At 39.5% G+C, this 22347-nt stretch overlaps 1 protein-coding gene across 4 annotated transcripts; it reads left to right on the plus strand.

Annotated features, from left to right (window-relative positions):
- The first annotated feature begins 457 nt into the window (after positions 1-457).
- Positions 458-21205, plus strand: TBC1D13 (TBC1 domain family member 13). 4 transcript variants are annotated; one of them, XM_051980126.1, is made up of 12 exons: positions 458-496; positions 2386-2459; positions 4512-4552; positions 5257-5318; positions 5519-5618; positions 6655-6737; positions 7086-7245; positions 9641-9851; positions 11033-11196; positions 12146-12306; positions 12648-12705; positions 17113-21205. In XM_051980126.1, exons 1-12 carry the CDS (start codon positions 474-476, stop codon positions 17227-17229), a joined length of 1254 nt encoding a protein of 417 aa, XP_051836086.1. In that variant the 5' UTR covers positions 458-473; the 3' UTR covers positions 17230-21205. The 4 variants fall into 4 exon arrangements, with proteins under 4 accessions (XP_051836086.1, XP_051836088.1, XP_051836085.1 ...); XM_051980128.1 differs by having other exon boundaries at positions 17854-21205; XM_051980125.1 differs by lacking the exon at positions 458-496 and having other exon boundaries at positions 2299-2459.
- The last annotated feature ends 1142 nt before the right edge of the window (positions 21206-22347 follow it).

Consider the following 22347-nt stretch of genomic DNA (forward strand, 5'->3'; position numbering starts at 1 on the left):
GATCCTATAACCGTGCCTTCATTCCTTCCTTCAACAAATGTATATCAGGTGCCTTCAGAAGGACCCTTTGGCCGATCATTCAGGTCCTAGCCAGGTCGGACCTTCGGGATCTCGTGTGCTCCCCGGGGAACTAATGTAGGGGAGCTACAGCAAAGCGAAGGCTTGGGCAGGACAAGGGTTCAGGGCCTCGCTGCGCTCCTTGGCGCTGGATAAAGGATGCCCGCCAGGAGAAGGAAGCGGACCCAAGAGGGAGCTGGCCTCGCCCCTGGGCTAAGTGGGTGGGAAGGTAAGGGCCGGAGGGCGGAGTCCATGCTGAGAAGTCCAGAGTCCCACCTCCAGCAGGGGGCGGAGCGGCCGGTCGGAACGGCAGCGTATGGGTTTGCGCTTCCGGCCGGAGGCTTTTTTTTTCTGTGCTCAGTGATATCCGCCGGGGGTTGGAGTGGGGGGGGGGAACGAATCCGGAAGTCAACAACATGTCGAGTCGGCACCAGAACCGGTAAGCAGTGCTAGGGCCTGAGGAGCTGGGGCAGGTCACAGCGGAGACAGAACGAGGGTCGGGCTAACTGAAGCCCCTTCCTTGATCCCATAACACCCCATCTCCTGTGCTTCGCTGGAATCAGGGGACTCTCCCAAGGACCCCTTCCGCTCCGCCTCCGTCTGCCCCGCAGTCTGTTCCCGAGCTCTCTCCGCCGTGCCTCCTTTGGTGCCCTGTCTGCTCCCTGTCCGCTCCCTGCCCTGTTCTCTGCTCCCTCATTCTTGCTCTTCCACCAGATCCTAGTGTTGCTCCCCCCTCCTTCCCTATCTCTGTTCTTTCCTCTCCTATTCCCGCCCTCTGCCCCAGCCATACTCTTGCCCCCCTTTTTTCCTTCCTCTTCTTTCCTATCTCCTCATTCTCCATCCCTTCCATCCCAACTCCTTCCTTTTCTCTTTCTCCCCATCTAACTTGCGTCGTCCTCCCATTTTCCTTCCCTCATCCCCCATGTTCTCTTATTCATCCCCACCCATTCCTCTTGTAGAGAATCCTCACTCTCTTAGCTACACCTTTCCCCCTTCTACGTTCCTCCAGCTCCCTCTGTATGTTGTCATTACTTTTCATTGTCTTTTCCCAGGGATTTCTTTTCTAAGGAGTTTTTGCCTTGCATCATCTTCATCTCTTTCTCTACTTCTCTAAGCCCTGTTCTTTGGGAATTCCCTGCTTTCTGTTTAGTAACCTCTTTTGTCATGAGAGAGTGAGGGGCAGAAGGAAGATCAGAGTTATTTCTAGAGTTCTCCCTTGAGAAGAAGCCACCTTCCATTAGTGTAGCAGCTTTGAGGGGACATCTTTGTTATTCGAGGGAAGCTCCGGTCAAGTCAGAGGTTATGATTTGTCAAAGTCAGGGTCCTAGGTCATGCAAGAAAGAAGCCATATGTCTTGTTTTCCAGCCTCACCTTTAGAAGTGATTAATGCTTCAAATTTATCATTGGCTTTTCCCATCTTGTCTTATGGCACAGCTAGATTGCAAAAATAAATGTCAGTGAAAAAGTTAGCATAATTCAAAAAGATTATGGGCACAAGTAGACATATTTTAGGGGAAGCATCATAATGGAGTGGAAAGAACACAGGCCTGTAAATCAAGATGCTCAAGTCCTAGACTCTTCTAACTCAAGATTTTAATAAACTTTTTCCACCTTTTCACCCAAGAAATTTTTAAGTGACCCGTGTTATATGAGTATATAAAATAGATATACAAATCAAACATTTGCCGATAATAAATGATAATTTTTTTTTAAATTGGATAGGTATGATGATTTTACCTTTTATTAAAGACAAAAGCAAATTTGCATATTAATGAGATGATTGAGCTCATTTATTTTTACATAAAGAATTGAATCTTGAGAAAGAAAATATTTAATAACTTTTATCATTGCCAAATTTTTCTCGACCCTCACATTGAGTTACATGAGTTTATATGAAGTTGCAACCTCCAGTTTAAGAAGCTTTTTTCCTGTATGAACCTGGACAAGTCACTTAACCCCAATTGCCTCAGCAAAAAAAAAAAAGCAGCAGCAGCTTTCTCCTAAGCCAGTTTAGTATATAATTTTGGGCAAGATCATTTCCCCTCTATGGATGTCAATCTCCTATGTACAATGAGAGATTTGAACTAGGAAGTCCTTAACTCTGAGAGTCTTTTATTTTTGGGTTAATTTAATGGCAAGAAAGGTGGGTTTTTTTTTTAAAATTGTTAGCATATTTAATAAGTAGCTTCCAAAAGTTTCCTTGAGAAAACCACTCTGGAGCAGATGATTGAGGTATGTTGCAGTGAAAAAAATAAAAAATCCAAGTACTTACCTTCAAGAGCTAGAAGTACTTATGGATCTTTTAAATTGGATGTTCCTTTCTTTTAGAATTGCAGATTTCCAGGATGTCCTAAGGGAACCCAAAATTGCCCTGGGGAAGCTTCGGGAACTCAGTTTCAGTGGTAAGGCAATTTTATGTTTTTGGGAATTCCTTAGGAATAAAGGCAGGCACCGAGATCTAATTCCCATATCTGGCCTGATCTAAGGTAATTCTAGAAATAGCCCCCAGAGCTATTTACTAGTGTCCTTACAACTGAGTAGGCAGAGACTGTGATGAACCTGGGCTTTTACACTCAGAACTAGTATAATAACTAATTACCATTGTCAGCAGAATTTAAGTCCCCTCCCACATATTTTTATCTTTAGAGTTGCTGAAGATATCACTGCATTTTCTGCTGGAAGCTGTCCCACCTAGTGTCTCCCATCTAGGAGTCTTGATGTTCTGGGGAACTTTTTGGGTTAAAGAAGCCTACCTTCTTAAATATCTTAATCTGATTAGTCCTAGAATCACTTCTATTTTTTCCACATACTTTAGAATCATAAAATTGACTCCCTGAACAAAACCTGAATAAGATTCTGGTTAATATTGAAATTCTAAGACGCACTGATTGCATCAATGTTTAACTTGGTTTTAACTGGCACTCAGTACACTCCGAGAAGAGAGAGCTGTTCTTTGGCTGGCTTTTAAAATATATCATTGGTGACATAAATGGTTCTTTTTTATCATGTCTTAAAGCCCCCAAAATATATTTTGTTTGTTTTAAATAAAAATGGACAACTAGGTGGTGAAGAAGCTTTATGGGCTTTGAGTTAGTTAAAATTTAGCTTCAAACATCTTGAGATACTTACTGATTGTGTGGTCCTGAGCAAGTCATCTAACTTCTGTCTGCTTTATTTTCTTCATCTGGGAAACAGTGATCATAGTACCACATGCCTCCCAAGGTAATCATGGAGATCAAATGACATAATATATATAAAACACTTAGCATAGTGTCTGGCACATAGTAGATGCTTAATACATGTTTGCTTTCTTTCTTAATAATAATACAATGGTTCATTTACATAGTACTTTAAGGTTTATGTGTTGATTTACTGATGCCATCTCTTTTGATCAACACAACTGTGCTGTGAGATAGGTGCTATTTTTAGTACTCCCATTTACCAGATGAGCTATCCAAATCACAGTGAGTTAAAGTGAGTTGCAATAAAACTAAAAACTATCTGAGGTAGCCCAGATCTTCTCCAAATTCATCGCTGTGTTCTTTATGCCAGTGGTGTCACATAGGAACACAAGATTATACGTAAAGATCCCTGTGGATGCATATTAATGCAATTTTTTTTTACTATTTTTATTTATTTTGTTAAATATTTCTCAATTTCATTTGAATCTGGTTTACACTACACAGGAATTTTGCAGGCTGCATGTATTTGTACCTCTGCTCTAAGCTATGCTGCCTCTCTTACTTTTTTAACATATGCAGAATAAGGGTTCTTTTTTTCCCTCAAATTAAATTGAGATGTTGGGGAATTAATTTATAATTTGAGTTTCCTTACATACTAATGCATCTGTAAAATGAAAATCCTTCAGGATCAAGATAGAGGTTTGTCTTCCTGTCTACAAATGTGTAAGCTAAAGCATGTAGACATTGAATTTCTAGGGATTTTAGAGAGAGCTTCTTGATTGAGCTATAGCTTCTGATGTTTTGGATAAACTTTATGCAAAGTCAGAAGATATGTTGTCATTTGAGATATATAGTCATTTGAAATGTATAAAACATCCTGTTGGGAAAAGATCTTTTAAGAGTCCACAGATAGACATGTCCCATTGGAATTCAGGACCTATCCTTAGAGGAAAAAATCGAAGCTTTAGAAAGTTTATTGAGCTGTTTGTGATGCTGAACCAAGAATATCTTTAATCTTTACCACTGGAGTAAATGAGGTCACTGCCTGGTGATGCTAGGGTATAGGGAAATGCCTTCAGCAGAAACCCTAGCTGCTTCTGGTGTGCATTCAGGATCCTGTCTTAGAGATCCCTAAAGGATAAATTAAACTTTTGGCATTATGTCTCATGCCATCACTGCCACCAATATGAGTTTAAATCTAGTCCCTTGTATGCAATCAGTACCCTCAAGGCTCTATCCCAAGTGAGTGACTTTGCCTGATGTGTTCCACAGGGATCCCCTGTGAGGGTGGACTGCGCTGCCTTTGCTGGAAGGTGGGTGTTCCTGGGGGCTTGGCTTTAGCTCCCGCTGTGAGTACATGAGCTTCTGCACGGGGTAGCCCTTCTCTAGCTCTCTACTACTGGCCGGGAAGCTTTTGCTGGTGGATATTGGTTTTCTATACCTCTTTGATACTCTCTCCAGGAGCCCTTTGGGGGCCTGTTCTCTGCTTTCTTGTATTAAACTTGTTCATAAAAGGTCACAAAGTAAATATTTCCTTGATTCTTTTTAGATCAGGTGATCCCTTTCAGACAATCAAAAAATAACTTCATTCCAAATTTAATTCTTTCCAATCTGAGAAGTTTCAGGTGACCTTGAGCCTTGAAAGCTCTCATCATTGGGATGTGGGGAGGTGATGTGCATGAGGTTGAAAAAGTCATGGATTTACCTAACGGCTCTGACCCAAGCTAGGAGGAAAAGCCAGACTTTCTGTCTCCAGGTTTTCCTGTAGCCCGACAGAGGATCTTTTAAACAAGGGCTCATGTTATATTTTAGATGTTATAGTGGGAGAAGAGCAAGGACAAGGAATGACTTTGGATAGTAGCAGAAGGGAAGCCACTAAGTAAAAGAGCATTCTTATCCCCATGTTCCTAAGGATACAATCTCTGATCTTGTTCCTATCAGAAATCTCCGAGCATTTCTTCCCCAGGGCTGCTATCAGGGCAGAATACCAGAACCTCAATCTTTTCCCTTTGTGCAGATTCTTTTGAACTACCTCCCTTTGGAGAGAGCTTTATGGACCTCCATCCTGGCCAAGCAGAGGTGAGTTTCCAAGAGGAATGATTTATTCTCAGTGCAGTTACAGTTTTTCCCCAGGAGAAGTAGGTTAATCACAGCTGAAGAAAGCCGGACACAGTCTCTTTACGCTGAATTGATCAAGAGCTCTGGGCAAGATGTGTGTGTAAAGAGGGAGCTAGCCTTGTCCTCTGTGCTGCTCACTTATCTCCTTCTCCTCTTAACAGGGAGCTGTATTCCCAGTTCCTGAGAGAAATGATCATTCAGCCTGGCATAGCTAAAGCTAACCTAGGTGTCTCTAGAGAGGATGTCACCTTTGAAGATCATGTGAGTACCAAGGGCCAACTGCTGATGTAATTAAAGAAATTGAAGCGTTTGGGGTGGCAGGTGTTTACAATCAAGATAGATTCCTCCATGGTTTCAAGAATCCCTTATGTTCTTCTTTATTTCCCTCACTTCCTCCTTCCCATCTCTTCCAGACCTTAGAAAAGGATGAATGTTGTTTTGCCTCATTCTCAGTCTCTGCTTGTCTCTTCATTTCTATCCTATTATGGTCAAACATTACTTTTAACTGAATGACTTCTGAAGGCAGTCATCGTCTCACTGTTCTTCCAGGACCTTGCTAAATCAGGAGACACTTCTCTCTTGACTTTTGCTCAAATTTAGAGAAAGGCAAGAGCTGGAAAGTAATATAACCTGCTTTTTCAGATTAGGTGAGGCTTCAAGCAAACCCACGTTTGCTGAGCATCTCTGTATGCCAGAGATTGCTAATTGCTGTAGAGAATGCAAAAGACACATCAGCCATAGTTTACAGTCTAGCTGAAGCAAACAAGAGAAGAGAATCCCTTCCTTACATTGCTAGTGAAGTCCCATATAGGAGCTTTAAGCTCTATACTAAGGAAGTTCAAAGGATGAAGGGCTCACCATGGGAAAAAAAAAACTTTAGAGAAACTTGCTCTTTGAGCTGGTTCTTGAAGGAATTAATTAGAGAAAAGAAAGCATCCCAAGTAGGAATGCCTATAATAGATTTGAAGACAGTGAGAAAAGTATGGCTGAGATTAAAGGTTCAAATAGGGGAGGAGGAAGTGGATAGGTAGATTTTGGCTAAATTGTGGAAGTCCTTGAATGCTAGACTAAGGAGTTTGGATTAATTTCCTGTCTTCTCTTCAGTAGTTATAATACAGTCTGTCTCTGTAGCTAAGAACATTGGATTTTCCAAGGCTGACCATATTCAGGATTATAGATGACAAGTTCAGCTGTAATTATTGTCTCTCCCTGCCTTGTTGGGTGTCAGGATCCCTTTGCATTCCTAGATGAGATTGTTGATCCTCTTTCTCTCCCCTCCCCCACCCTCCACCCCCAGCCACTCAATCCGAACCCTGATAGTCGGTGGAACACCTACTTCAAGGACAATGAGGTGCTGTTGCAGATAGACAAAGATGTCCGGTGAGTGTGGAGCCAGCCAGGCTGGGGAAGTGGGAGGGTACCAAGCTGAGGCACTCAAGCCACTTTGGAGTTCTGTGTGGTTGTTTGACACATTGCTGTTTCTTTCTCCTCTTCCCCAAAAGGCCTGTGGTAAGGAGGCCTGAATAGCAGTTTGTGGGGTTTTATTCAGAAAGCTGAAAACCAACCTATATTGGTGATAGAACTGGAGAAGAGGGATCCTGGAGGCTGTTTGCTTGTGGTGTTAGGACTTGGCACCCCTAGGTTGGATTCAAATCCTTTTCACTATTTCAATTTCATTCGTTTGGCAAAGATTTATTGATGTTCCTGTCTTCTTCTCCTCTACTTTAGGAGACTATGCCCAGACATATCCTTTTTCCAGAGACCTACAGATTATCCCTGCCTCCTTATCCTAGACCCTCAGAATGAATTTGAAACCCTCCGGAAGCGAGTGGAACAGACTACATTGAAATCACAGACAGTGGCAAAAAATCGGAGTGGAGTCACCAATGTGAGAGCCAGGTTGGGAGGAAGGGGACCTTCATAAAACCATTCTTTTCTCTGACATCCTCCCTCTTCTTGCTACCCTTGGGGCATTATCCATTCCAAGCTGTTTGGGATAGTCTGCTCTTGCTCTTAGTGATTGTTTTTAAGTGGTTTTGAGCTGCCATAACTGTTTTATTATTATTATTATCATTATTATTATTATAGCTTTTTATTTACAAAACATTTGCATGAGTAATTTTTCAACATTGACCCTTGCAAAACCTTCTGTTCCAACTTTTCCCCTCCTTCCCCCCATCCCCTCCCCTAGAGAACTGTCATAACTATTAATGAGAGCTGGTCACAAAATAAGTTTACAGTATATTTATTTTTTATACTAAAGTTGTTTTTAATTTTTTCCTTTGTAAACAATACTACTTTTGTTAAGGTAATTATAAAACACAGTCACTTATGGAGGATAAACATTGTTGCCTAACAAGACAACAATATATACTGCTTTTAATCCAGTAAACTGAAAGTTTTATTACATTTTGGTTACCTTTTTCAGGCACACATATTTACACATATTTCATCCAGAAGCTTTAGGAAAAAAAAGGACTGGGTAACAATATATAGTCAGCTCTGATTATGGGTAGATTACCCATATGTTTTTTCAGAAACTGCTTCTATGACCAAACAAATGAGCATTTCAAGGGATTAAGTAATTCAAGAACAATACAGCTGTTCATATGATGCTCCAGCATATTCAAACATTTTTTGTAGCCTGAGGCAAGCTTCATGAAATAGGTAAAATACTGAATTCTTTAGTTTGGCTTGCTGGACATATATGAACTTCTGCCTTCTATGACAGATTTCATTTATTTATTTATTTACTTTTTGAATAACTTTTTATTGATAGAACTCATGCCAGGGTAATTTTTTACAGCATTATCCCTTGCATTCACTTCTCTTCCGATTTTTCCCCTCCCTCCCTCCACCCCCTCTCCCAGATGGCAAGCAGTCCTTTACATGTTGAATAGGTTACAGTATATCCTAGATACAATATATGTGTGCAGAACCGAACAGTTTTCTTGTTGCACAGGAAGAATTGAATTCAGAAGGTATAAATAACCCGGGAAGAAAAACAAAATACAAGCAGTTTATATTCATTTCCCAGTATTCTTTCTTTGGGTGTAGCTGCTTCTGCCCATCTTTGATCAATTGAAACTGGATTAGCTCTTTTTATCGAAGAGATCCACTTCCATCAGAATACATCCTCAAACAGTATCATTGTTGAGGTATATAATAATCTCCTGGTTTTGCTCATTTCACTTAGCATCAGTTCATGTAAGTCTCGCCAGTCCTCTCTGTATTCATCCTGATGGTCATTCCTTACAGAACAATAATATTCCATAACATTCATATACCACAATTTACTCAACCATTCTCCAATTGATGGGCATCCATTCATTTTCCAGCTTCTAGCCACTACAAACAGGGCTGCCACAAACATTTTTATGCCAGATTTTATGATTGAAAATATTTTCTTTATAAGTATCACTAAGTTAGTGTTTAATTTCTGCAGTTGAACTTAAAAAATCAAATCGTCGGCCATACTTTTCTGACAACCATGTGTCTAAAAGAGCAGCAATTGGTGTATGTGTGTATGTTTTTGTCATTGGTAGTTACAGATAATCATATGTGAACAAGAGCATTTGGTAAGAAAAAGAAACATTTAGACATTTTTAATGGGCTTATGCAAATCTTAGAAAATTCTAATATAAGAGTGCTGTAAATGTCTAGCAAAATATTGTTTGATCGAGGAAAGTATATCGCTGAAGGAAATAACCCTGTAAACTTAATACTGCTGGTTTTCTGGTGGCAGAAAGGAAATCATTGGTTTTGCATTCAGAGATCTCTTGATAGTTATTTGAGAGGTATCTCTTGCCATTTGGTATCAACTCAGTTTCTATTCCATCAAGGCCTTTCAGTTTTACAAGAGATAGCCATTAAAGAAGAAAGTAGTGGAATATTTGGTAAAGACATTACTTTTCTCTTAGTCTTCTGCAGTGAAAGTTTCTTGGCTTTCCTTTTTGCAATGCATTGTTTTTTGCAATGGTGTCAAACTATATGGAGGATTTTTGCAGAGGTATATTGGTTTAGTTCTAAAATGTAATTTTATATATGCTTTATTGTATATTTTTTTAATCTTGTCAAATATTTCCCAATTATATTTTAATTTGGTTTGACCTATCTGGGGCAGTGTTGTCTTCAGCTTCATGTGATCCACATGCTGCCTGCTTTGACATTTCTGTTCTAAACTATGCATTCCTCTAGCATATATAGTAGCCCTTCCTTTAGTAGGAGAATAGGACTTGAGGTTCTAGAAGGTCTTCTTTAATATGGAGTGTCTTCCTCTACAGATGAGCTCACCTCATAAGAGCCCAGCCCCAAATTCACTAAGTGAGTATGAAGTGCTGCCCAATGGCTGTGAAGCTCACTGGGAAGTGGTGGAGCGAATTCTGTTCATCTATGCCAAGCTGAACCCGGGCATTGCTTACGTCCAGGGCATGAATGAAATTGTGGGCCCTCTCTACTACACTTTTGCCACTGATCCCAATAGTGAATGGAAAGGTGAGAGACTCAATGCTGACCCATTACAGTCAGGTTCCTGCTTTTGCCTATTACCCAATTTCCATCTCCTTTCAGAAGAATGGGGAAATCAAATGAAAAATCAAGAAACATCATGGGGAAGCATTATTGCATAGTAGAAAGAGCTTTAAACCTAGGAATCAGGAGGACTTGGATTCTAATCCTGCTTTGCCAGTACCTATAACTTTGTCTTTCTCAATTTCTTCTTCTGTCACATAAGAACCAGGAGGTCATTGTTGGAAGGGATCCTAGACCAATGGGTTTGTTATTATGTTGATCAGAGCCTAAAGATCAATGAGATGAAATTAACTTTCTTCAGTTCTGTGGCTCATTATTGATGAATAAACTGGAGCAAGAGCCCTGGTCTCATTTTCTTGCATTATTAGCTCATTAGTGTTCATTTTCTTGCACTATTAGCGGTCCCTGCCCATTTTGTCTGTCAGTATTGTTTTATATAGCAGATGCCTAATCATTGCTGATTCTATTGAAGTATTGTGAAGATCAAGGGAAATAAAATATATTCGTTTAGCAAATATTTATGAGATGTTTTCTCCAGGTGATAGAAGTATAAATAAGGCATAATCCCAGTCGTAGCTTACTTGACAAATAGATATAGTGCCAATTAATCCCAAAGAACTAAATATTTGTAAAATTGCTTTGAAAATCTCAATGTTGCTATACTAATATGCTATTATTATTAGTATGTTTGGGGTGTTTGATGTTAGGTAAAATAAGGGATGCTAAGAGAGACAAAGCCCTTACCTTCAAGGAACTTAGTTTAAGGGAGAGAAAACCTACATGTGAAAAGTTTAAATAAGAATAATAGTCTTAAAAACACACCAGGAAAAATCACACAGTTAAAAACATTAGATGGTACACAATCATTTCTTTTGAACATTATAGGACATGGTTAGGCATGTAGAGGAGTATAGGATCCCTGTAGTCTGGGATGTTCAAGAAAGGTTTCACAGAGGAATGATTTAACGAGAGGCCCCAAAGGATGGGTAAGGTTTGTCTTGGCAAAGCAGAGGAAGAGAAAAGAATTGTAGGTGGGTGCCCCAGACCGACTGGAGGAATTTGGTGGGGAAGAAGTATAACTGCTTCCTTGCTCTTTCTCTGTGCCGGTTGAAGCCCCCAGCCCCAGCCCTTCGGGTCTCTTCCAGAACACGCTGAGGCAGACACATTTTTCTGCTTCACCAACCTGATGTCTGAGATCCGGGACAACTTCATCAAGAGCCTGGATGACTCCCAGTGTGGCATCACCTACAAGATGGAAAAGGTGTACTCCACCTTGAAGGAAAAGGATGTGGAGCTCTACTTGAAGCTGGTAAGAAGGTCCTCAGGCTATTTGATCCTGTTCCTGCTATTATCAGTATTGATCTACATGTTAGCTGGTGATTGAGAGAGAGCTTGGAATTTTAGGGCTTCTAGTTGTTATTGTTTTTTCCTAAATCAAGTCTTAACTGGAATTTATCCTTCTTTTAGCTGCCAAAGTGAGTCTCCTGAAGTTATTTTCTACTCATAAACTCTAGTGGTTCCCAGTTGCCTCCAGGAACAAATATGATATTCTCTACTATTTTCAACCCATCACAAAATGGTCTTTCCTATTTTTATTCTTCTACCTTCTCTTCCTACTAGTCTTTTTATACTTCATTCTTCTCCAATTATTCTATAATCTAGTGACATTGGCTTTCTTGCTATTTTTACACATAACACTTAATTGCACAAATCTTGGCTTTTTCATTGACTGCCATCAGGCATGAAATGCTCTTTTTGTGCCATTGCTGTCCAATGGCTTCCTTTAAATTGAGCTCAAATCCCATTTTTAAGAGACTTTTGCATCCCTCTGTCTCTCTTCCTTTTCTTCTTCCTTCTCTTTCTTCTTACCTCTCCCTTTCCCATGGAATTACTTTCTATCTACCCTGCACATATCTTGTATTTATATAATTTTTTTGCTTGTTATCTTCTCCAATACAGTATGAGCTCCTTGAGGACTGGGGTTTTTTGCCTTTCTTTGTGTTGCCAGTGCTTAGTATCACGTGTGGTATATACTACATACTTAAATATTTGTTGACTGGTTGATTTTTTTGTTCCTTCCCAGCAGCAGTTCTGGTAAGAGGTATGTTCAGAGAAATGTTGATTTAAAATATGACATGCAAATGGATGCTTTGTTGAGAATTGGCTTAAACAAACCCTTGATTGGAAAAGAATATTGGAAGTACCATTTGCCCAGTGATTGCAGTCCTAACCCCAAACTACCTTCACCTAACCCACAGCAAGAGCAAAACATCAAGCCACAGTTCTTTGCTTTCCGATGGCTGACTCTGCTGCTGTCCCAGGAGTTCCTGCTTCCTGATGTCATCCGCATCTGGGATACCCTCTTTGCTGATGATAACCGATTTGACTTCCTTCTCCTTGTCTGTTGCGCCATGCTGGTGTGAGTCTCCTGTGAATCAGGAATGCCCTCCCTCAGCTGGGCAGTCTCTGGGATGCCATGGGATGGGGATTGGGAGGAATGCCAGAAGAAGGAAAAAAGAACTCTCTTATTTGGCCAGAATGGGTTTTTTTGGATAGAGAAACCACTGCACTGATTTGACATTGGTGTTGTTTGGGGAAAGCATTCCATAAAACTCCTCACTGATGGTGGAAGGAAAAAAACTATTGATCAAGCAGGTTCCTTTCTCAGGGTCTTGGCTCTTAGTAACAGGTATCTATAGTCCATGTATTCCTTTTTTGAAATTTGAAGGTTCAAGTTGTGTTGGAACTTGTTTTCTTTAGATTGATCCGGGAGCAGTTATTGGGAGGAGACTTCACCTTGAACATGAGGCTGCTTCAGGTAAGGATCTGGGGAAATTCAGGCTGGGAAGAATGTGATAGGGCCCATAGCTGTTGTTGAACTGTTCCTTCTAAAGAGACCTGTCAGGAGGCTACTGATAGGGAGACTGGGGTGACCCAGAGAACTTTTGCCCTTTGAAGATTAATAAGAACAGTTTCTGTGAGAGCCACCATAGGTGAGCAGGGGAGGAAGAGTCGGTTAATCAACAAATATGTATTAACTACCTACTCTGTGCTAGGCATTAGGTTACCAAGTACTAAGAATTAAAGATTCTCTTCTCACAAAGAGCTTACATTTGCATGGGAGAGACAACTGGTACACATGCAAATACATATAACATAATAATAAATTGAGTGAGCTCTGTGGTCCAATGGATAGAGTACCATCCCTGGAGTCAGTAGGAACTGAGTTCAAATGTGGTCTCAGAATCATGCAAATTACTTAATCCCAGTTGCTTGGGGTGGGGATGGAAATACTAACAGGTTAAATACAAGGTAGTTTGGAAAGAGAGGGTACAGATTAACAGAGGCCACATGTAGAAGATTTCACTTGATTTTAAAGAAAGAGGGATTCTGTGAGATGGAGGTAAGGAAAAAGCATATTTCAGCAGGCTTTGAGAGAGAAAGGGGAGTGTCATATGACAAGAATAGAGTGAAGGCTTGTTTGTCTAGTTTTCAAAGTATATGAGAGCAAGTGATGTCCAACAGGGTGGGAAAGATAGACCTGAGTGTATATTTTATGCCCAGAAGCAGTAGGGAGCTACTCGAACTGAGTAAAAGAGGTACATGGTCATATCAGTACTTAAGGAAGTGGTGTAGGATGGATCAGAGGTTGGAGATACCCAGTAAGGTAGGAAGGTATTTCAATAAATCAGGCAAGTGGTGATATAGGCCTAAACTAAGGGGTTTGTGAGTGGAGAGAAGAGATAGTGAAAGCCATGTGAACCATGCAGTTCCTGAGAAATGTTTAGACGAGCAGACTTAGATAGAATCTTAGGGAACATCCAAAGTGAAGGGGTCAAATGTGAAAACTGAGGAGAAACCAGATAGGTAAGAAGAGAAAGAAATATTAAAAAAAAAAAAAAAAAAACCTTGGAGATGGGAGTCTTCTAGGGGAGAGGGTAGGCAGCGGTGTTACATATAGCCAAGAGATCAAAATGAAGGAAAACTGAAAGGTTGAAGATTTGAAAGGAAGAGAAAGAGTTCCAGAATGACAGAAATTGTAACTTGTTGGAGAAGATGGGAAGGAATGTGATCAAGAGCAATAAGCAGAGTGTTGGCAATGTCAAGAGATTTTGAGATGAAGAGAATGGGAGAAGAGAGCTCATGTTGAATGGTCTCAAGTTTAAATAGGAGGCAAAGTCCTCACCTGCTAGGGAGGGAAGAATTAGGAGCTTGATAAGGAAAGAGGCTTGATGTAGTTTCTGTAGGTAAATGAGTTAGCTGGAGAGAAGAAAAGGACTGCCTGCTGCAGTGAGGGTCTAGTTTATTGTCTAACATGAACTTTTATATATATATATATATATATATATATATTATCATAACTTTTTATTGATTGAACATATGCATGGGTAGTTTTTCAACATTGACCTTTGCAAACACTTCTGTTCCAACTTTTCCCTTCCTTTCTTCCACTCCCTCCCCTAGATGGCAGGCAGTCTTATACACTAACATGAATTTTTAATGTATGATAGAACAGTTGTGATACTTCTTCCAGTTTCATTTAATTCAATTAAATTAATTTAAGGAAGTGGATGGTGGGAGTAACCTAGCAATGAGGATCAAGATGGGTAAAGCATAGGGAGAGGTAGAATCATAAGTTAAGGTCAGAAAGGAAATGTCAGAATTTCCAATAAGGGAAGTAGAGACTGACCTGGAGATAGATATGCAACAGCCTCTATAATAGCTAGCCTTTATGTGGCATTTTAAGATTTTCTAAATGCTTTTCATGTATTGTCTCATTTGATTTTCATAACAACCTTAGGAGAGATAAGTGCTATTATTATACCCATTTTACAGATGAGGAGCCTGAGGTTGAAAAGGTGAAATTACTTAGCCAGGATTACACAGCACAACACATCTGAGACAGGATATGAACTTGGGTAGATCGTCTAGACTCCAAACTCAAGTTTCTAGCCACAGTACCATTTAATATGGATTGTGTGGAAGATTTTGATTAAGTAGATTTCAGAGGAGTATAGGTTACTGATTGAAGGCAAAAGGAATAAAAGGAAAATAAATGTGATGGCATGTGGTTTACCTAAGGTTACACAGCTAATTAATACTGACATATAGGACTTTAAATTAGATGTGTGCTCCTTAATACAGTGTTTCCTCTTTGGGAGTCTTTTACTAATTACAGTGCCCTGGTTCGTGGATTCATACTTGCTGCTGTGATATCTACTTTGCTCCTGAAAACAAGACTGTCTGCTTTCATATTCTGTTGCCACTACACATATTTTTCCCTAGGATTTGTCCCCATTCTGATCCCTTAAATTCTAGACCATTGTTTTCTAAAATCAGTCAACAAACATTCATTTTTTATAGTATTTCATTTTCCCAAATAAATACAAAGATAGTTTTCAACATTTACCTTTACAAAATCTTGTGTTCCAAATTTTTCTTCCTCTCTCCCTTACCCCTTTCCCTTTCTTCTCTCTCCAAGACATCAAGCAATCCGATATGGGTTAAACCCATGCCATTCTTCTAAATATTTCCATATTCATCATGCTGTACAATAAAAATCAGTTCAGAATGTAAAAATAAAAAACAGGAGAAAGGAAAAAGAGCAAACAAAAAAACAACAAAAATGTGAAACTACTATGTGGTCTTCATAGTTCTCTCTCTGGATGTGAATGGCACTTTCCATCTCAAGTCACAATAAATATTAAGTGACTACAAAGTGCCAGGTATAGGGGCAGCTAGTATTGAAGTGGATAAGTGTGCCAAGCCTGAGGTCAGGAACATTTGTCTTCCTGAATTCAAATTTGGCCTCAGACACTTACTAGCAGTGGGATCCTGGGCAAGTCACTTAACCCTGTTTGTCTCAGTTTCCTCATCTGTAAAATGAGCTGGAAAGAAAATAGCAATCCATTGTCTTTGCAAATGGGGTTAGGAAGAGGAGAGACATAACTGAAGCAACTGAACAACAAACTTTGCAGGTAGTGTGCTAAATGCTATTTAAAAAAAAAAAAAAAAGCAAAACCAGTCTCTGTCCTCAAGGAGCTTACAATTTAAAAAGGGAGGCAACATGGAAACAAATAGATAAAAGCAAAGTATATACAGGAAAAATAGATGAGGGGGAAGGCACTGGTTAATACAGAAAAACATGGAAAGACTTGTACTTAGGAAGATCTATCCACCTTTAGAGACACAAGAAAATAAGTGTAGTATGTTTTTATATGTGTATGAGTATCTGTATGTATGTCTTTAGATAACTGTGTATGTATATATATTCAAGAATAGTTAAAGCCTTTAAGGTGGTAAGGGTAAGGAGGCTGAAAAAGTAAAATTAAAAGTACACAGCAGAGAACAAGAAAGGAAAAAGCAGGACAGCTTTGCAAACAATGTGCATTATCTGTTATATTATTATAGGTTTTCTTGAAATGGAAATTTATTGTTTTATATTGAAAACTTATGGTCTGCTGTGTACATGGCAATTTTTTTTTCTTTTGTATTTAGTATAAAATAAATAATGACAGAGTAGATGACAAGAAGGCAGTAATGGCTAACATTCATGTAAGCACTTTAAATTTTGCAAAGTGTGCTGTATGTGTATTATTTCGCTTGATCTTCACAATGATCCTAGGAGATGGGTGCTATTATTATCCTCAATTTACAGATAAGTAAACTGAGGTTGAGACAGGTTAAGGGACTTGCTCAAGAGTGAATGAACAAAACATTAATCACCAGGCTGTGTGTCAAGCTTTGGGGATACAAATAGAAAAGGCAAGGGAATCCCTGTTTTTAAGGAGTTCATAGTCATAATTTAGGGAAATAGCATGTTAAAGAAAATTCAGCTACTCGTTGACTAGAAAGACCTGAAAGGTCTAAGGATCGAATGACAGAGCCCAGAAGTCCTTAGGTTATATGAGCAAGACCAAGATATTCAGGAACTGCAGATTTTAGGAGCAAGGTAGATGGGCCTGGTTCTTTCATCAAAAGAGAAAGTGTTATTAAGTACCTATTATATGCCAGATACTGTGTTAAGTGCTTTACAAATATAATTTCATTGACTTATGTAGTATCCTGGAAAAGGAAGTAGGGCAGGGTTTTCTAGAATTAGAAGTGGGTTTTCTCTATTTTGGCCTGTTCCCCCATCACATTATGCATTCTATGATTAGTTTAAGGATGGGCAGGGTGGGAACCCTCTGTGGTAATTATGATGATGGTATCTGTTCTTTTCTAGGTGAGTGACCTTCCCGGTGATAAGTATCTGAAGCAAATTTTCTGCCTCCAACTACAATTCTCTTATTATCTTGTCAGACTGATAGATAATACATTCTCAAATATGGACGACCAATGATAGATTGGCAGATGTCCAAAAACAGCACCATAGACAAGCATTGTTAAATCAGTTACTTGGGTTATATCCTTTTTTCTATTTTTTAAAAATATGGCCAGATATTTCTCTCTTCACCCCATAACTTTTAAAAACATTTTTTGGTCTTGAGTAGATCTTTTTCCTTAACCTTTTTGAAGGAGGGGCCTTTTTTTTATACTATAGTTCATTATTTGGTGCATTGTACATGCTGCACCTATATTAGTATATGCATACTAAACAAACAGAGCTCATTTGAAACCACAGAAAAACTGGAAATCAGAGCAGAGTGTAGTGCCAGATTGGCTGTTGGAAAAGAGGCTATGGTCATGTTCATTTACCTTATAGAGGAAACATAAAGTCTTGATGTCCCAGGAGATCAGCTTTGCCATCTGTTGAATGGAGATGCAAACAGGGTCTATTTAGTGTGAAATTCAATTGGATGAGTTACCTAAGAAAGCTGGTGCTCATCTAAATTGTGTGCTGCATTTTATAAAAGTCTTTATTAGTATTCCTCATCTTAGCAGCAGTTTCCTCCAGCCCTTGAATTTTTTGTTGATGGTAAGGATTACATCCATGTACAAACCTCTTGTTTTCATCCTTCTCCAGGATTACCCCATCACAGATGTTCATCATATCCTACAAAAAGCCAAGGAGCTCCAGGACTCGAAGTAGGTCGGTCAGAGCTCAGGACTCCAACTACTTAAGGAAAGGCCCTATGGTCAGGGCTGAGTCTGTGTCAGCCCTTGGAGACTACCAGAAGGCTCCGCTTTGCCTGGAGCTATTGGAGCAGTAGTACAGTTCAAGCTGATTGAATACCCTGCTCTAAGTATCATTCATCCCCATGACCCAATCAGCACCTCTGAAGCAGCTCCATTCTTTTATAATTTTTATTTTCTTAGTTTGACTCTTCATTATCTGTCTGCTATTTCCTGGTCAATTTCCCTACCCCCAACACACTCCGCGTCTTATCAGTGATTTCTTCCCTGCTATTTCAGGATTGGAGCCAGCCAGGCTTACTTTCTTTAGGAGGATTCTGTTAGGTGACTGGGCTATGTGGAGGTTGACAAGGGTCCCTTCATGATTCTACCTCCCTATTCTTCCCTTGGTCCTGCTGCTGGGGATCATAATTATTGCTTTTCCTGCAATATCACCTTCTATCTTGGGAATGGGTGGGGAAGTAAAGAACTGTCCAGAGGCCCTTCATTCCTTCTCTTAACAGGGATTTTGAAAACACCTCCTCTGAGAAAGCAACACTAGAGAATCACCAAGAGGCTGATTATGAGGAACTTTTTTTATGCTCTTGTTGTTTCTCTCTTCCTTCTCTTTCATTCTTCTGTTTTGCTTTATTTTATTTCCCCTACCAATATGATCAAATGAATTAGATGAATAGAATCACCAGATAGTGAATCATGTGATGACACTAAAAACCCATTTCCAGGAAGCCCAGGACAATGTCAGTACTCTGTCAGTATGCAGTCAGTATGACTACACAGGTTTAGGACCTTCTACCCTAAAGTTCCTCACCTTCAAACCTCTGCCCACCTTTTTTGGCAGGTATAAAGTGTTTTCTGAATTTGGCAGGCCTAGGATTCCTCACTGTCCAATTAAAGATCTCTGTCTTTGAGCTCAAGATAGCTAAGTTTTGTCCTATGGCTATTTTGAGCCTGATGCCAACTAGAAAATCTTTGTTGCTTCTCTTCCGTTAGTAGTTCTTGTCGTTAGCACCCTAAAATGGTACCACTTCTCAGGAAAGGGCTTAAGGACCATGGAAAGCAGTATATCTCATTTCTTCAGTTCAAATCCAGGGTTTAACTGGAAATGAAAAGTTCTTAATAGGAAAATGGCTTAGAATTATTAGCTTATACTATTGGGAATAGGAATAAGATAATGAGGAAACTGGAATCAGTAGAATGTTCCCACTGGGATCAGTTGCTGACTTCAATCAATTGTTCATAGGCACTTATTGTATTTACATTGGAGTTTATCTCCAAAGTGATTTCCTGATGCTAATGCTAAGGACTAAGGAGCCTGAAGGTGCTAGTACAGGGAAATCTGTTTACTTAGGGAATAAGCCAGCTCTATTGGCATAGACACCAAAGCAGGACACTCTTAGAAGGCTTTGCTGGTCAGCTGGCTCTAGCTTGGCCCCTTTGGAAGCCACTTCTCCCCTTGTAGTGGGTGAATGTGTGACTTTTGTGCAAAAGCATGTTATTTCTCTTTGGAGTTTGTATGTATGATGTTAAGAGACAATAGAAAGAATAAGGTATTATTATGGGGAAGGTACTAAATTTTGTGGGTTTTTTTTTTTTTTTTACCCTTTCCTCTATCACATGCCATCCAGCAGGACCAGGGTCTTGGGTCTGACTCTCCAGGCCTTCTCCCCATTGTGTGCCTCTACAGGTGTTTCTCAAGCTTGAATTCTGCCATATTCCTGATAAGAAGACAGTTACTTTTGCTGGTCCCCATTATTGGTCCAGGGTCTTCATTCTGTTTCTACCAGGGTCTTCTCAATAAGCTTCTTTCTTCTGCTTTTTGCCCTTCTAGCTCTATTGGTATCTGGGAGACTTTACTAAAACTCCATTATTTATTGCAAATGAGTAGGTTTGGTGATGGAATTGAATGTATGACCCTTATGACTTGTCAGAGTTTCCAGAAGATCCTAGTACTTCGCTTCCCCTGTTTTATTTTTGTAGCAGTCTGATTACAGTTTCTGACAGTCTCTGCCACTTTTGTAGTCTTGGTTCTGAAAGAAGAGGGAAAAAATATATAGATGATTTCCTTCCTTTTGGACTCCCCACCTCATGGTACTTGTCCAGGTAGTTTCCTGGATCATTCCTTTTAATTACTTCTGATTGGAGCTCTGGAGTCTTTGGTACTCTAAGACAGTAAGAAGGCAAGTTGAACATAAACAGCTTGTAGAAGATATTCTTCATTTTCCACCCTATCATCAAGTTCTGTCTGCTGTCCTAGAGAATTTCAAGGGAAAAGGCACACACTTGAAGTACTTCTTCCCCTTTATTGGGTTTGAAGAAAATGCATTATTCTGTCACTAATTTTCCTCCTGGATGACCCTCTCTAAAACTCTGAAGAAAGCAGGAAGGAAACTGAATCATGTTTTCTAAGTCTGACCCTCTTAAGATTGTCCACCAGCTTTTCTCATGGAGTATTAGAGTAGGTGGTCCCTTCTCTGGTTTTTCTTTTTCCTCTTCCAAGGACCCTAGACTGGAAAAATATTCTGCTTTACCTTACAATATCAGGATTGTACCTCAATATTTTTATGGCCTGACAACTTTGGCTCAGGGGTCCAGCCAAGACTGCCCAGATATGCTCAGACACATTCCCTTCTTGCCTTCTCCAGGCCTATGCTGTGCGCTATATATATGTGTGTGTATATGTATGTATGTATACTCTTCTAACAAAATGTTCACCCCAGAAGCCTACCACCACTCTACTGCCCTCAGCTTTCTTGCCCATAAAAGTAAGACTGGGGATATAAAGAAGATGTTGTGTTAGCAATGAGTCAAGCTGACAGAGGTTTAAATTGGGAAGTGTCCAAACCATTGGTCTTATTTGTTGCATACCTCGTTTTCCTTCCCTTTGATTAAGCCTTCAGATTCAAATTGTAGACTCATGAAAATGGTCAAGTCTACAGACCTGAGTCCTAAGACAGGGGTCTCCTATAAAGGCTGGTACCTATAGCATTGGGTGGCTAGAGGCAAGCCTTTCTATTGGAGAAATTCCTCAAGAACTGGACCTAAGGCCCCAGCCCACACATAAAAACTTTTTCCAATTTTGTGTGTGTGTGTGTGTGTGTGTGTGTGTGTTTATGTTTATGATATCCAGTACACTTTTCTTTGGATTGCTCAGAATGTCTTTTCTTTTAAATTTTTTGTTTGTTAATCAGTGCTGTTCATTTCAACTTGTCTTAATAAATCATGTGTCTTTGCTTTGCAACAGACCCATTGGATGTGATTGAATTGTACTAAAACAGTTCTGTAATGGGAGATCTTGTGATGAGGTCAGAGAACTATTGTGAAAAAGACTGGTAGTATCAAAATTCTTTGTAATATTAAGAGATGCCTCAAACTTCAGGATTATCTACTTCACCCATTCTTCCCCCCCCCCCTTTTTTCCCCCAAGGTACAAAGAGGAGAAGCAAAGACTTCAGAACTAGTATATTCACTGGTGCTAATTCTGGTCTAACATAACTGTTGATTCTCTCTACTGAGAGCCCATATTTAAAACAAAAATTACTGAAAATCAAGAAGGGCTAAAGACTTTAATTTTTACCTCAGAATAAGCATTAGTCAGCAGAATTTGCAAATCCTCAGATTTTTAAGAGAAGGGACTTGTTTTTTTCCACTTAACTATTTTTCCTCCCTCTCCCAGTTACATGTAAAGATAGTTTTCAACATTCATCTTTGTAAGATTTTGAACTCCAGATTTTGCCTTCCCTTTCCCCTTCCCCAAGACAGCAAGCAATCTGATATAGGTTATACTTGTATAATCATGTTAAACATTTCCACATTAATCCTTTTATGAAAGCAGACCCATAACAAAAGGGAAGAATTATGAGAAAGAAAAAAACAAAAAAATTAGTATGCTTCATTTTGCGTTCAGACTCCAAATTCCACTCTCCGGTTGTCAGCATTTTCCATCAGGATATCCTCAGAATTGTCTTGGATCACTATAATGTTGAGAAAAGCTAAGTTTATCATAGTTGATCATCACACAATGTTGCTGTTACTATGTACAATGTTCTGGTTCTGCTTACTCAATATCAGTTCATTTAAGTTTTTTCTGAAATCCACCTCATCATTTGTTATAGAACAACAGTGTACCATTACATCTATACACCACAATTTGTTCAGCCATTCTTTAATCGATGAGTATCCCTGCAATTTACAATTCTCTGCCACCACAAAAAAAGAACTGCTGTAAATACTTTTGTACATGTGGGTTCTTTTTCCTTATTAATGATCTTTTGGGAATTTTAAAAGGGTCTTTGTTGGCCTAAAAGGCAACAGCTTCAAAATGTATTACCTCTTTTTAGGATTCACAACTAGTAGATCAATGGTTTAATGGAAGTGCAGTGATCAA

The sequence above is a fragment of the Antechinus flavipes genome, chromosome 2, assembly GCF_016432865.1.
Source record: "Antechinus flavipes isolate AdamAnt ecotype Samford, QLD, Australia chromosome 2, AdamAnt_v2, whole genome shotgun sequence".
Classification (NCBI taxonomy): Eukaryota; Metazoa; Chordata; class Mammalia; order Dasyuromorphia; family Dasyuridae; genus Antechinus; species Antechinus flavipes.